This window comes from Astyanax mexicanus, chromosome 20 (assembly GCF_023375975.1).
Source record: "Astyanax mexicanus isolate ESR-SI-001 chromosome 20, AstMex3_surface, whole genome shotgun sequence".
Taxonomy (NCBI): domain Eukaryota; kingdom Metazoa; phylum Chordata; class Actinopteri; order Characiformes; family Acestrorhamphidae; genus Astyanax; species Astyanax mexicanus.
In genome coordinates, this window is record NC_064427.1 from 23,520,444 (window position 1) to 23,536,470 (window position 16,027).

General features: G+C 39.5%; 2 protein-coding genes across 7 annotated transcripts; one reads left to right on the plus strand and one right to left on the minus strand.

Annotated features, from left to right (window-relative positions):
- The first annotated feature begins 286 nt into the window (after positions 1-286).
- On the plus strand, positions 287-3,339 carry LOC103027562 (claudin-23-like). Its single transcript, XM_007260825.4, has one exon. It carries the CDS (start codon positions 407-409, stop codon positions 1,220-1,222), a length of 816 nt encoding a protein of 271 aa, XP_007260887.3. The 5' UTR covers positions 287-406; the 3' UTR covers positions 1,223-3,339.
- Positions 3,340-5,630: 2,291 nt separating this feature from the next.
- LOC111195065 (meprin A subunit alpha) lies at positions 5,631-11,739 on the minus strand. 6 transcript variants are annotated; one of them, XM_022681232.2, is made up of 5 exons: positions 11,438-11,739; positions 9,719-10,029; positions 7,450-7,511; positions 7,159-7,195; positions 5,631-6,130 (listed from the first exon to the last, which is right to left on the minus strand). In XM_022681232.2, exons 2-4 carry the CDS (start codon positions 9,994-9,996, stop codon positions 7,188-7,190), a joined length of 348 nt encoding a protein of 115 aa, XP_022536953.1. In that variant the 5' UTR covers positions 9,997-10,029; positions 11,438-11,739; the 3' UTR covers positions 5,631-6,130; positions 7,159-7,187. The 6 variants fall into 6 exon arrangements, with proteins under 6 accessions (XP_022536953.1, XP_022536951.1, XP_022536954.1 ...); XM_022681230.2 differs by having other exon boundaries at positions 9,719-10,032; XM_022681233.2 differs by having other exon boundaries at positions 11,434-11,739.
- Between the last annotated feature and the right edge of the window lie 4,288 nt (positions 11,740-16,027).

The following is a 16,027-nucleotide window of genomic DNA, read 5'->3' on the forward strand; positions in this document are numbered from 1 at the left end:
TGGAAAGAGGTTTTATCTGAGAAGCGCTGTAGACACTTTTCACTTCTACTGAACTGGAAAATGAAAAGATAAAGGCCTAATCTGTCTGATCCGTTTGGTGGGCGGTGGTGTACTTTTGTTTTTCTATTGACTGGGTGAAGGGGAAACCAGTGGTGGTGGACCTCCACCTCCTCTGATCTGATCCCGCTGTCGAAACTGTTGCGCACTGGAGTATTGAAGAAGTATTTGGTTGTGACGCGCCACACCCTCACCTCCCACACCTCCCTCCATCCCTCCCTCTGCATCGAGGATCCTCCCTGAGTTTCTACAACCTCATATATTTACTTAAACCGTCCCTCGCGGGACGCGTCTCGCTTTTTTCTCTGTTTCCTTTTTTGCGCACCTGAAGCCTGAGCGTCCCAGAGCCATGCGCACCCCGGGCATCATCATCTTCGGCCTGGTTCTGGCTCCGTGCGGCTGGATCCTGGACCTGACCAGCACGGTGGCGCCCAACTGGCGCACCCTGACCTCCGTGTCCGGCCAGCCTCAGGACACGGTTTACAACCAGGGCATATGGGACATGTGCAAGAGCTCCACCACGTCCACCACCGTGACCTGCAACCAGGTGGACACACTCTACTTCAACAACCAGATCATCCCCATCGCTAAGGGCATGATGGTCGCCTCGCTGATTGTGACCCTGATCGGTCTTGCGGTGGTCACCCCCGGTGCGCGCTGCTGGCGGGACCGCCCGCCCCGCTGGGCCCTCACCTCCTTCGGCGCGGTGCTGATCTTCTGCTCAGGTGCGCTGACCATCATCCCCATCGCGTGGTACACGTACCTGATGCCCTCACTCAACTCGACCTACAGCTCCACCTCCACCAACAACGTGGGCTACTGCATCGTGCTGGGCTATATTGGAGGCATCTTGGAGGTGCTGGCCGGCATCGTGCTCTTCGTGGGAGTCTGCAGGTGCTGCAACGGGAAGAACCGCGGGGAGAAGGCAAGCTCCGCCCCGGTCAGGGCCAGGACCACCAACACCACCACCACCAACCAGTTCAGACCAGCGCCCAGAGCCTACCCGCGCGCCAACGTGGAAAGCGTCCCCAGCAGCAGGTCCTCCACCGCGCCCTCCTCCAGAAGCAACGACGATGTGAACGACTATCCCAGAGCCAATTACCAAAAAAGCAGGGGGGTTGTGAACCCCTCTTTCAAAGGCCAGCCCTACGATGCGGATCTGTAATCTGTATATCAGTACTGAGAACTTCATGGCTCAATGATGGGTGGGTGACCTGTATAGTAAGTGACCTGTAGGACTGTGGACCCATGCATGCACTGTGAGATCTTTTCTTAACCATCCAACATGAAAACCATAAATATAAAGCTAAATACCTACCATACTTACATACCAAGAGAAACCCATCAGGAACCCAACAAACACAAACCTTTAAATAATTGAATCCAGTAAAAAAAAAAACAGTTGGGTGTAAGGTATAAGGGTAAGGAGGTAACTAAGTGTACTCCACCCGGCTGAAAAACCCAGTCTGGATCACCCACTCTAGTTTGGGCTGGTAGTCGGTTTTAAGTCTAAAAGTTATGGTCTTTTATGGTCAAGATAGTTGAACAGCTGCTGCATCCAAATGAAAACACAATGAAACAAATATAATCTACTGTAAAGCTAGATTTTTTTTTCCAATTCGAGACCAGGTTATGTTGTTTATCTGTTTAAAATAATGTAAACTTAACTCATCAAATTCAACTGAAGACATACTCTAGTACTGTATACTGTCGAAACCAGTCAACCAGTTTAACCAGCTTGACTAGCTTTAGTTGGCCAAGCTCAGATTTTTTTTCAGCTGGGTGTCATGATTGTTGGTAGCTTTCTCCAAACATTTTTTAGATGCCCCAAACAATCCATCTCTTCATCCCATGGTTTAATGTAATGAAGTATACAATAGATTATCCAAACCAAGCTGCTATGAGTGATGCTATAGAGTGGTACTATTAAAGTATCATGCTACTAAACAACTTTTGTAAGAGATATACGAGTGTAAAGATTTTTTTCTGAAGGCTTGATATTAACTTCTTGACACTCCTACATTATTATTTTTTTAAATTGCTGTTTTATGGCATCACTAAAGGATTCCTTTGTAGCACCTTTATTTTTAAGAGAGTATCATAAATGTGAAACTTTTCTATTATCTATGATCTATTGATTTTTCACATGTGCTGTTTGCATACAGAGTGTAACTTTAGTGTAAACACTTTTTCTGTTTTCAATTACATAATGTGACATGTTGAAAAAAAAAATCACATACAACTGGAATTATGTTACACGTTTTTTTTATCCATTTTGTTTTAAGAGAGTTTACATGAACACAATAATCCAATCATAATCCAGTTTCCAGTTCAGTTAGTCATTTAACAGATATATTTTATTTAAGTGGTCATGTTAACCATATAATCTTATCTTGGATTGGATTAAAATTGATTATATTGGCCTAGAAATCTGATTAAGAATTCTGAGATACAGGGAGCTGGATATATTTTTTGTAGAAATTGGATTATTGCCTGATTTATGTAATCCATAAATTCTTCTATGATCTATTGAATGAATGTAAACATGTTGCATTGATTGGATTACTGACAATATCTATTGTCTGCAGTTATCTGATTAATGAGTGCATTTAAACTGATGCTTTATTGGATTATTACTGGATTTCTAGGCCTTAATCTGATTTAAAATCTGATTATAAAATTGGATTATTGAGTGCATGTGTACCTACCCACTGTTGTCCTCTGCTTTACTGCCCCCTTAAACACCACTGTTGTTTAATTACAGAACTGTAGAACCTGTCAACAATCTAAACCCTTAATCTGAACCCTGTGTTTCCCATAAATAATGTTTTATTATTATAGTCTTATAAATCTGAGTGACTGTTTACAGCTGCCTGACGGACAGCTCTCTCTTCCTGCGCTGACGGTTTGAAGAAGGCACTCCACCGGTGGACTGAATGAATGAAGGATTGAATTGAATGTTCATGCTGTGAAGGAACATCAATGTGTACGAGAACCTGGGGTACTATCCAATCAGATTCTTGTTATTTATTTTGTGAAATGTAAAAAAAAAAAAAAAAAAAAAAAAAAAAAAGTTACCACAAGAAAACTGGTTTGATCTGAAATGTTTAGCGTCATGCTCACATGATGTTTCACACTGGGTGACTTTAGCATTCTTGTAATGCTTGATGCTTTAACTCTGTAAATAGAGCTATGTTTTGAATATTGAGCCTCTTGGACAAACCTCAGGTATATTCATGTGTTACAGTGTAAATAAAAATAAATTAATTAATTAAACTGTAACTACACAGGCTCTGGACTTTTAATCTAGTTCCTGTGTTGTGATTAATGTTGCAGAATGATTACAAAGGATTAGTATTGCTCAGGCAATGAAAGAAGCAGAAACCAGCGAGTTTAATCCAGCGAGACTGGTTTGGCCGGTTCTGTTGGTGTGTATCTACCATAAGTTCGGAGGAAGGTATGCCCAAGTTGTGCAAACAGCAGTTTCAGAGTGTTTACTGGGAATCGGGAGTCAGCTTGTACTTTGTTGCATGTCTCTAAATGTATGATTTGCGAGAAGATAAAATATGGGACAGTTTCTGAGACATAGATTAAGCAACAAGTGTACGACTAGGTTTAATTCCTGTCCAAATATTTCAGGATATCTCTTCACATTAATGCATTCAACTACTTAAAGGAGAAATCCGGTGTGGAATGGACTTGGGTTGTATTGAAACATAATAACGAATACAGACCTTTGTCATATAGCCCATCTCCGTTCTCCCCCAGCTTTCCCAAATACAGCACTGCTGTATTTGCTGCTGCTCCCAACAGGCTTACAATGCTAGTGATAGAGGCATAGCATTTCTTATGCAAAGAAACTGTTATTTTTATCATTAACAAGCTCAGAGTAGCTCCACACTTCATTGGTAGAATTCTGAGGGCCCTGATATTTAAACCGAGGCACTGAGAACTTTGAAATGGTAGCTTATTAAAAAGAATTTAAGTCAAAATAAGTTGACTGATGAGCACGAACAAAGTAGGTTGGAAAGGGGAACAGATTGTAAAATTAATTCCAGCTGTATTATTTATGCACATTCATGGAACATCCTACCCATTCCATCTACCCTACCTTTTCAATTATGTTCATTAATCCACTTATTGTGACTTAATTTCAAGTCTTTTTAATGAACTACCAGTGCCCATTTAACTTTCTCAGTGCCCTAGTAATGGTACAAATGAAGTGTGGAGCTACTTTGAGCTTGTTAATGGGGTAAAAATAGTGATTTCTTTGCATGGGCAACTCTATGCCCCTATCACTAGCATTGTAAGCCTGTTGGAAGCATCGGATAGAAGTGCTGTTTTTCAGAATGCTGGAAGTGAATGGAGGTGGGCTTTTTGACAAACGTTTGTACTCATTATCATATTTCACTACAACCCAAGACCATTTGACACTGGTGTTCTCCTTTAATGTTGAACACAATTGTCTAATCCATGAAGAGATAGTCTGCCAATAGAATAGAAATCTCTGGAGCAGAATCTATAAACGTGAACCCATTGGCACCATTGGCACCATGCTAAGGCCAGGCATGAAATTTTGGGAGGGGCGAGTTGAAGCATTGGGCATGAGGTGAGGTGTCACTGAATGCAATCAAATCCTCACAACAATGCTCCAAAATCTGGTAGAAATCCTTCACAGGACCGTACAGAGTTACACCAATAAAGCAAGATTATAGTTCTTTATGAAGTGTAGCTAAACCCCCTGATTTTAGCTGCTTCCACCCTCCACTCAAATTTGAACAATGCTAAAAAAAAAAAAATGGGAGAAGTTTGGGAGGGGCACTGGGTGATGTATGGGTTTAGGGGTAGGGTAGAAAGGAGAGCTGATTGGGCCGAGCAGTTTTCTTCAGATAGCGTTGAGATGCAGATGGTTGGACATCACATGGGGAGTTGTATTATTGATTGATTAATTTGCATATTATGATTATACTCGTACCAAAGCATCTGGAATGTTTCCACAGCTATTAAAATGTAATCACAGGCAATATAATGTTGGCATCATGTTATTGCTATACATACAGTATACACTGATCGACCATAACATTAAAACCACCTTGCTTATATTGTGTAGAGCCCCCTCATGTGGCCACAACTGATCTGACTATTCGCAGGTATGGATTCAACAACACTTCTGAAGGTCTTTAAGGATCTGCTGCTAACAATTATTCTTGGTGTGAGATACCCCTGGACACCTTAAGAGATCCTGTGGAGTCCCCAAATGGTCAGATCAGTTGTGGCAGCACACAGAACCTACTCACTATTAGGCAGGTGGTTCTAATGTTACGGCTGATCTTTAATTTCAGGATTTGGATAGTTTTTACATTTACATTTAAGGCTTTTGGCTGACAGAGTTGGATCAATGTAGTGTTAGAGTCTTACCCAAGGACTTTGGGCAAGTGGTGTATCACAGTATACACCCCAGATCGGGAAATGAACCCCAATATCCCACAAATTGTCGTAGCTCATAAGCAGGCGCACCACACCAACCAAATTTTTGATTGTTTTAAACATTGACTCCAAACCACACAACCAAACAATATAATAAAAGCATTTATTAAGAAAAGTACATAGTATTCATGAAAAAATATATTCCATTTGTTCCAATCCGACCATCATTTACTAGAGTGGCTTTCATCCTGATTAATTCTGCTGGAACTGTTTTAAACTTTAATACAGAGGACTGTTTTTAGCATTATAATACATTTTAAGTTGCTTTTGTCCCACAGATAAACACACTACAATATATATATATATATATTTACTCCAAAGATTCCAAAGATGGTACGTGTTCATCATTCCATGAAGTCAGAGAGTCTTTTGAACTTGCCGGTTTGTCAGGTTTGAAGCTATATAAAAGACAAAGCACATCACTGAAATACTTGGCAATGGTAAAGTACGAGTCTCTGCGTCACACGTGCGCCTCCCTCCCTCAGTGCCTCATCGTGAGCGTGTCAGTATCATGTGCTCCTCCAATCACACGCAATCACCCAGTTTTTGGAAGTGGAGATGCTTTATACTTGTGGGCTCTTGTTATCTGTCGTGAGAGATGGAGAAAAGGATCTTACATTAAATAATGAAATAAATAAGGATTTTTGTATGAGCTAAAAGACAACGTACATTGTATTGCATCGCTGTCCACTGTGTGTGGTTCAACCACATTCACAAGACAATACCTTGCACTTATATATATATATATATATATATACATATATATATGTATATATATATATATATACATGTATATATATATACACAACTAAGGAAAAAAAATAAAGAGACCACTTCAGTTTCTGAATCAGTTTCTCTGATTTTGCTATTTATAGGTATATGTTTAAGTAAAATGAACATTGTTGTTTTATTCTATAAACTACAGACAACATTTCTCCCAAATTCCAAATAAAAATATTGTCATTTATAGCATTTATTTGCATTAAATGAGAAATGGCTGAAATAACAAAAAAGATGCAGAGCTTTCAAGCCTCAAATAATCCAAAGAAAACATGTTTATATTCATAAAGCTTTAAAAGTTCAGGTGGAATAACCCTGTTTTTTAATTACAGTTTTCATGCATCTTGGCATGTTCTCCTCCACCAGTCTTACACACTGCTTTTGGATAACTTTATGCCTGCACTCCTGGTGCAAAAATTAAAGCAGTTCAGCTTGGTATTATCCATCTTTCTCTTGATTATATTTCAGAGGTTTTCAATTTGGTAAAATAAAAAAAAATCATACTTTTTAAGTGGTCTCTTTTTTTTTTGTAAGCTGTATATAGTGTGGGTGCTCCAAAGCATCCCCTGAGGTAACACTTCATTATCAATTTATATATTGCTGACTTACTCCCATCATTTTTGCCATATCAGTGTATAAAATATTTATTTGTTGTAAAAAAATATATATTAATTTATTAAATTATTTATGCTTGTTTTAAACAATTACATAATTTTTTCCAACAGACAAAATGTGTAGTATTTCTCTAATATAAATAATCTAAAAATGATAAACAGTAGATAGACTTGATTTAAGAGTATTACTCTTAAAATGTCAATTTCTTTTAGGCTTTACCAGGTATGGAGGTCTTGCTTTGTTGGCGATTAGACATCTGTAAAGAAAAAAAAGAACAAAGCAAATATGTATAGAATATTCATGGTAATGTAAAATATGTGTATGATTACGTCTCTAAACACAGGCATTTGTTAGGGCAGAACTGGCACACTGAGTTCTACAAACATCAGCCTGAAACCATGCAGTGACTCTACAAGAAAAAGTTTTGCCTAGAGCAACAAATACGCCACTGACTGCAGTCACAGAGTGTGCTGAGTCATCACAAATGAAGATTACAGACTCGAAACCAACCTGATTCTTTTGGAGAAAAAGAAATGAAATCTCCATTTTTCTTTGCACCTTCTCTCTGGCTCCTGTGGACAAAGCAGTAGTTTGGGGTTAAAAAGATAATAGTTTTCAAGACATGTTTGGCTCCATATGAAACCTTTCAATGCATTTATAAAGAATCAACTCAGAAGAATATTTTTTTTATATTCCAACTTCTTTTAGGTATCTTAATTTCCTATGCACACATGATTTCATAAAGATATATATTTTTTAAGATTTATTTTTATTTTTATTTTTTACTTTTTGAGTAGGAGGAAAGCGCAGTGAGTCGGTTTTCATACATCAGCTCACAGATGCCTTGTGATGATCAACATCACCATAGGAGTGATGAGGGGAAAGAGAGCCATCTACCCACCCAAAGAGAGAGAGCAAGGAGAGACCAATTGGGCTCTCTCTGGGCTCCGGCACCTGATGGCATGCTACATGACCAGGATTCGAACCAGCGATCTACCGATCATAGTGGCAGCACTTTAGACCACTCAGAGCTAAATGTATTTATGAAAAATGGTGATTTAAAATATCGTGTTATTCTACTAAAATGTTTTAAGGCTTTTTTTCCAATTAAAGATTTTTTTTTTAATTACAGGTGCCAAAAAGGGGTTGTCTGGAGTGATGCCACAAAAACTTTTAAGAAGCTCTACATGACCATATCTACCACAATCAATTTTTTTCCAGCTTTTATTGCTTGGAGTTGTACCATGAAATAACTACTTGGCTATGTACAGAACTTTCAAACACTTAGTTTCTTTAAAAAATAATTCCAAAAGAATCTTATTAACTTAAAATTACATCCCAATTAAAGGGGTTTCCTACAATCCCAAACATAAAGGTGCCAAAAATGGTTTACCTCAAGAAGCTTTCAGCACTTGATATCTTTAAAGAATAAGTTCTGAAGAACCTTTTTAAAACAATCAAATAATCCCCACATAACTAGACCCATCCTAATTACAGGCATTTTCTACCGACTTAAAAGTACAGCTGACAAAAAATATTGATATATAATCTGTCATAAATAATCTTTAGTAAGTTTAAAGTTTTTTTTGTTAATGCCTAATAATGAGAATAAAACAAAAAAAACATTTCATAAGAGTCTTCTTTAATTGACAGTTCATTAATGTCTTGTTGTCTGCTATTAGTTGGGTCTTGTTTATGCAGACAGTGGCCGTGGGGAACTCTGGGTAGCAGCCAAGCAAGGTACTGGTATTCCTGGTAAAGTTCAGGTGCCTGTACCAGCACTTCAGTTCTCTTGGTGTTGATTATGCCTTTAGGTGCTTTAGCTTGGTTTATTGAATCTGAGTTAGGTAATCTCAGTGAATCACTGTGCAATGAATCAGTTCACTCTTCTGATTCAGGAACTGACTCTGCCCAGTTTCATAATAAAGAGGATTCAGACTTCTGCTTCACTCACACAAGAGATCACTTTTGTAAAGGAGATGTGCAGACGTGAAACCTTAAAGTTTAAAGAATTGAAAGAGAGAGAGACAGACAGAGAGACAGACATAAAAAAACAGATGGACAGAGAGAGAGGGAGAGGCAGAAAAAGACACACAAACAAGAAAGTCAGATAGAGACAGACAAAAAGAGAGAGAGAGAGAGAGAGAGAAAGGCAGACAGACAAAGAAACATATGGATGGACAGTGAGAGAGATACAGAGAAAGATAATCAAAGAAAAGAGAATAATAGAGAGAGAGAGAGAGAGAGAGAGAGAGAGAGAGGGAGCTATATCTATATAGAAAGACAGAGACACAGGCACAAAGCAGGGTGAGCCAGACAAAGACAGATTGAAATAGAGACAAACAGTGAGACATACCCATACATACAGAGAGAGAGAGAGAGAGACAGCTAGACAGACAGACAAAGAAAAGCAGAGAAAGACAAAAACAAGTGAGAGTCAGATATAGACAGAGCGAGCGAGAGAGAGAGAGAGAGAGAGAGAGAGAGAGAGAGAGAGAGAGAGGAAGAGAGAGACTTAGAGGCTTATTTAAACACAGATATACAGATATAGACAGATATAAAGACAGATATAGAGATACAGGCACAAAGCAGAGTGAGCCAGACAGAAAGAGAAACAGTGAGACATACGCAGACATACATAGAGAGAGAGACATATAGAGCGAGAGAGAAAGAGAGAGAGAGAGAGAAAGACAGACAGACAGAAAGACAGGCAGGTGCACAGAAACATACAGAAAGACAGACATGTACTCATACATAACATTCAGGATCAGGTTCATACCTTAATTTGGCTTTTCTCTTCTGTCGTAAATAGGCGAAGACGAAGGCCATGATGATGAGTCCACAGAGGAACCCCAGACACCCCAACGTGAGAGGGACAGACAAGCCGCCGTTGACCGTCTCCCTGCAGGTGACCCCCCGGTATCCCAGCATACAGTCACACTCCGGCAGCCCGTCCACCGTCACACAGTCCCCATGGCCATTACACCGCACAGCACCACAGTCCATCACGCTCTGACTCCATCTGTCCCTCACAGGGTCCGAGTTCAGGCTGGACATGTCCCACCTTCTTCCTGTGGATGACTGCAAGCTCTACTGTGAGACAGAGCCAAGTAAGGAAGTTCAAAAAGGAGCAATGGTTACTTTCACTTTACTTCTGAGCTGAGAAAAGATACATTACACTACATCTAAAAGTTGTACTATGTCTATATGCTGTATGTCACTGAAAGTTGCATTGTCCATTATATAAATATTCTTGTAAATTAATTTGTATGTGAACAAATGTACGAATAAATGCAACAACGGGGACTTTCTCAAATAAATATCCAAATCATACATTACCACTTCACAATAAAGGATGCTTTACAGTAAGATCAGACTGAGCTGCAGTGAGTAGCGTCAGTAGTCAAACAACCTACAGTGTGGACATAATTTTATTGAACAAATATGAAGCATAAATTTGATTATTTCAAGTTAAATACAATTTTTTGTTTTATTTCTAATTTTGATCCCATTTTCTCCCCAGTTTACACAGCCCAATTACCCAACCCACTCATTAGGACTACCCCTATCACTACTAGCGATGCCCCAACACCAGGAGGGTGAAGACTAGCACATGCCTCCTCCCATACATGTGAAGTCAGACACCACCTCTTTTTGAACTGCTGCTGATGCAGCTTTACCGACTAGCATCACAGCACGGCGCACTCGGAGGAAAGCGCAGCAACTCGATTCTGATACATCAGCTCACAGGCGAATTGTGCTGAGCAACATCACCCTTTGGAGTGATGAGGGGACAGAGTGCCATCTACCCACCCAGAGAGAGCCAAGACCAATTGTGCTCTCTCAGGGCTCCAGTAGCCGATGCCAAACAACATGACCTATCACAATAACAACATGTGTAAAGGTGGGTAAAAAAAAAAAAAAAAAAAACTTAGTTACGCAGTGCCTTACACTATACATACAGTATACTCTGGCACTGTTTAAAATGTTCTGAATCACAACCAAAGGAAGGCATTCTTAAAGTAATAGACATTACATTATTCTTTAAACTAAAATGAAGGTTAAATATTGATGACTCAGCAAAACAGTACATGAAAAACACATCAAAAACTCCTTTTTTCCATCTCAGTCAGATCAACATACACTCAACCTGCATCTTAGTCACGATTCCAAATCAGTTAGACAGGCAAATTTAATGACACAGCAAAAATAAATGAACTAAATTATCTTCTCTTGCTTCCATCAACATACCTCAGCAGCTCTTGGTCTGAAAGCTATTGCACCACCAGCATAGATCAAGCCAACCATGAAACAAACATAAGGCCAAACCTAATAAAAGCATTGGATTGAATGTACTTTCAATTGTACACTCAATATCTATCTGTACACTTATCAACTGGTCAGTCAGGTTCTGCAAGAACACGCCAACCTGCCAAAGGTACAAGAAAAGTACACAGAAACCACTCTGTAAACATGCCAACATACTATACCTACTCACACTCGCCGAATGTCCTCAGAGGGCAGGGTCTGTTCTAGTAGGGTGCAGTGGGGTCCGGGTGGAAGGTTGTGGTGGAGGTGGACAGCCAGCAGGTTTTACAGATCCTGCCTGAACTGAGCGAAAGAGCATGAAAGAAAAGAAAGAGTGAGCGAGTGAAGGAGGAAAGCAGGTAGAAGAACAACAGTCAGTCAGTCAATCAGAGGCAGACAGAGAACAAGAACAAGCCAAGTCTTGAATAACTGAGAACAGATCAGAGCAGGAAGGCTGAGCTCAGCCACAGCTCCCCTCCCTGTTCCACATGCCCTGCCATTTGTTTCCACACCTGTTTTCAGGTAGCCGAGCTCCTATTGGCTGGGAGCAGCCCTGGTCTTGCGATGTGATTGGCTGGAGAATGTGATCATGCAATAGGAGACATGATGGTACTTGCCAGGCTCAGCTCAGGGAGGCGGGTCTGGTCTGACATTTAGTGGGAAAAACCATCTCTCATTTCATGGCTGTGGGGCAAGCAGGGACCCACCCAGCATACCTGCAGTCTCAGGTGAGCCTCGAGTGAGCTAAACCATTAGCTGGGACTCGTTCCTGACAGACAAAGCCACATATGAACTGCATGGAGGGCACAAGGGTTGTTTTGGGGACAGCAGGATCCTAAAACATTGGGCCAAACTAAATAGTGTACACTCATATGGGTGCATTGGGAACCTGCTTGTTTACCAGTCCTATGTTAGTGCTGCAGTAGTTTATAGATGAAACTCTTCTAGTTTTAAAGCTAGTAAATCTGATTCTGATGATGTACCTTCTTTTTTGAAGAAAATATTGTATTGTGGTATTCTCTGGGCGCCACCCTCTTCAAATTAGGTAACAATGAGTCAACAGATAAACAAAGCTTTAAGCCAATGCCCCCAACAGGATTACAATGCTAGCGAAAGGGGAATAGCATTGCCCATGCAAAGAAATCACTATTCATACACTATTAACAAGCTCAAAGTAGCTCCACACTTCATTGGTAGAACTGAAAGCTTTGAAAGTTCCATTTATATGGATGTTTATAGGTGAAAGAGTAAGAGAGTAGTATACATACAGGTGGATCTGAAAAACAAAATTGAAGATCATTGAAAAGTTACTTTATTTCAGTAACTCAGTTCAAAATGTGAAGCTTACATATTATATAGATGTATTAAACACCGAGTGATCTGTTTTAGGCGTTTATTTCTTTTATTGTTGATTATTATGGCGTACAGCCAATGAAAACTCAAAAGTCAGTATCTCAGGAAATTAGAATATTATCCAGTATAAGACCAATTGGTACTTTTGGCAGTGTGCCAAGTCCTGCTGGAAAATAAAATCTGCATCTCCATAAAGGTGGTCAGCAAAGGGAAGCATGAAGTGCTGTAAAATCTTCTGGCTGACACTGCACTGATTTCGGACTTAACATGTCTCTTCAAACCACCTGTGTGTCTCTCCACTCTTGCTCCAGACTCTGCTCCCTTGATTTCCAGATTAAATGTAAAATTTACTGATGATCAGTGATTGTTTGGAGAGACATGTCATCTGCTGGTGTTGATCCACTGTGTTTTATTATCAAGTCTAAAGTCAGTGCAGTTTTGTTTTCCCACAAAATCTTACAGCACTTCATGCTTCCCTCTGCTGACAACTTTTACGGAGATGCAGATTTACTTTTCCAGCAGGACTTGGCACACTGCCAAAAATTGTTAGACTGTATCTGACTGACTGTAATGTTATTTGCAATATTTGATTGGCTTTTTCGGCAATATAAACACACCTGCATGAGTTGCGATGCTCTTCTTGGACACCTGCACTTCTATTGTTCTGGATTTGTCCATCAATGGATTGTCCATCAATGGATTTCTGTCCATCAAAATTCAATCTGAATACAAATATAGATATGCCAAAGCACCAAAGTCACTTTGAGTACCAGTAGTGCCCTCTTGTAAAGAACAAGCTTCCTATTAAACATGAAGTTTAATAGTTTCCCAAATCAGAGAAATTAGCCATTCAGAATTGGTCCATCAATCAGTTATCAGGCTCATCTCTTTACTCATCAAGCTCTGGATACAGCAGTCAACACATCAAAACTGTTTAAAACCTTCATCAATTAGAACATAAGAAGCTCTGCAAAGGCTGTACGTAACATTGAACTTGAGGTTGTTGCACAAGTGAAAAGGCAGAAGTGGAAACAAACAGAACAGTCTTTACAGGGAAAGAACAGTGTCAGGTGACCACTCAGCCAGAAACCACAAAGAGGTAGGCCTCACACACACACACACACACACACACAACCCGGAACAGGGAATATAATTATAATCCACACAGGTGGCTCCCCATGCTCCAGTCCACCAGTTTGGTGGGGGCCGGGTATTGCTTGCGTGACTGTAGTGTTACACAGCTTTGCATGACCAGACAGGACCAGTTTGGTATGACTCTGTAATCAAAGATCCAAAAAGATAAGAGTGAGTTCAGGCTGTGCACAGTAAACAGTGGTGAAAGAGAGTATGCACATATTAAAGCTGAGCACTGGTGTTTACTGGGTCAGTGTTTAAATTTGTGACTCAGCTTCAGCGTAACTGGATTGTGAACAATAATAGTTGGAGGACTGTGCTGGAACTTTTTTGTGTGATTTGCACTAGACTGTTTACAGTTCACACATAGTGTAGCTTGCATAAGGCAATGAGACATCAGTCAAAGTCAGTTACGCAACTACAGTTACTGTCTTTTTTTTTTTTTTTTTTTAAATCATACTTAAATTTTTTAGATTAACAAACATTTTGATTTCAAAGATAACATGAATGTTCAGCGGGCTAAGCGCTGCCAGTATGATCAGGAGATCGTCGGTTTGAATCCTGTTCATGTAGCTTGCCATCAACTGCCAGAGCCCTGAGAGAGCACAATTGGCCCTGCTCTCTCTGGGTGGGTAGATAGAGCTTTTTTCCCCCCCATCATCACTCCAAAGGGTAATGTTGATCAGCACGAGACGTCTGTGAGCTGATGTATCAGAACCGAGTCGCTGTTTTCTTCTCAGAGCGAGCTGTGCTGTGATGCTATTCAGCAATGCTGCATCAGCAGCAGTTTAAAAAGAATTGGTGGCTGACTTCACATGTATCGGAGGAGGCATGTGCTAGTCTTCACCCTCCTCGTGTTGGGGCATCACTAGTGATGGGGGGAGTCCTCATGAATGAGTTGGGTAGTTGCCCGTGTAAATTTAGGAGAAAATGGAGAAGAAAAAAAAAAGATAGCATGAGTAAATATAAAAATTTGTTTTTAAATGATAATTTGATTTATTAAGGAAAACCTTTTTCACCTGTGTAAAAAAGTTTGCCCCCTATCTACAACTGCAATCAACTGTTGGCAACAAACGGTATTGAGTCTTTCAAATCTCTGTGGAGGAATTTTGACCCGCTCTTCTTTGGGGAAAAGTTTTATTTTAGCCACATTGGAGGGTTTTCCAGCATGAACAGCCTCAGTATTTCAATAAGACTTTGACAAGACCATGTCAAAACCTCCATTTTTTTTTTATAGCCTTTTTTTGAGCCGTTCTCACACGGACCAAATCATTTACGTAACTTCACCCATTCTGCTCAACCCTTTCGAATTGCAGTTCTAATATAAGGCACAGCAGTCTATCAGCCAATCAAACTGAGCATATTTATTTTGTATTTGTATTTTTCAAAGGCAAAGAAACATTTTATATTAATTAGGGCAAAAAGATTTTGGAAAGTATAAAAAACATGATCATCTAATTAATAAGCAATTTCAAGCATGAACCACACAAACTAAAGTGATTACATGAACTTTCAAATGAGAGAAAAAGTTATAAAATATTATATTATTGATTTAAGACAGACTGTAGCATCTCTATTGTAAATAATTGACTTGTGATTTCTGTAAATATGTGTAAGTGTAAATATGTATTCTAATTATTTATTTATAATCTAGGCCTATTTATAGCTTTCATAAACTGCATTTGGAACCTCCTTTAGTGCATCACATATATGCCAAAGATTTTGGCCCTAATTGCCAGTGATAACCCTACAGTTCAGGGTCTTGAGTAGTAATTAGTGTAACTCGCAGCTTTATTACTTAATAGGGGAAGGAGTGTCACAAACAAGCAAATCCCATTCAACCCTTCATTCTCTTATCAGCAGCTAGAGGTTATATGCTAGTGTTCACTTTACTTCCTTATCAGTACAGAGTAAATATTTGCAGAGTTACATCACATCACTGTATAAAACAAACTTACTAGTGACACACAATTCACTAGTGTACGTGTGTAGCAGCTCATATTTGACTTGAGCAGAAGTTCCTGTAACTTTTTTCAGCTCACTTTGCTCTAATTTGAACCCAAAACTAACAATCTATAACTGAGGTCATACTAGTGCATCTAAAACTTATATAGAGATGTATAACACACAGAGCAATCTATTTTAAGTGTTTATTTTATTGTTGATGAAAATGAAAACCCAAAAATCTGTATTTCAGAAAATTACAATATTATATAAGACCAATTGGTACTTTTGGCAGTGTGGGCAGTGTGCCAAGTCCTACTGGAAAATAAAATCCGCATCTCCATAAAAG

Coding starts and splice junctions, on each gene's coding strand:
- LOC111195065 (XM_022681232.2), bottom strand. CDS start 9,996: ATGTCCAGCCTGAACTCGGACCCTGTGAGGGACAGATGGAGTCAGAGC. Junction 7,512..9,718: donor AAGAGAAAAGCCAAATTAAG/GTATGAACCTGA, acceptor CTTTGTCCACAG/GAGCCAGAGAGAAGGTGCAA.
- LOC103027562 (XM_007260825.4), top strand. CDS start 407: ATGCGCACCCCGGGCATCATCATCTTCGGCCTGGTTCTGGCTCCGTGC.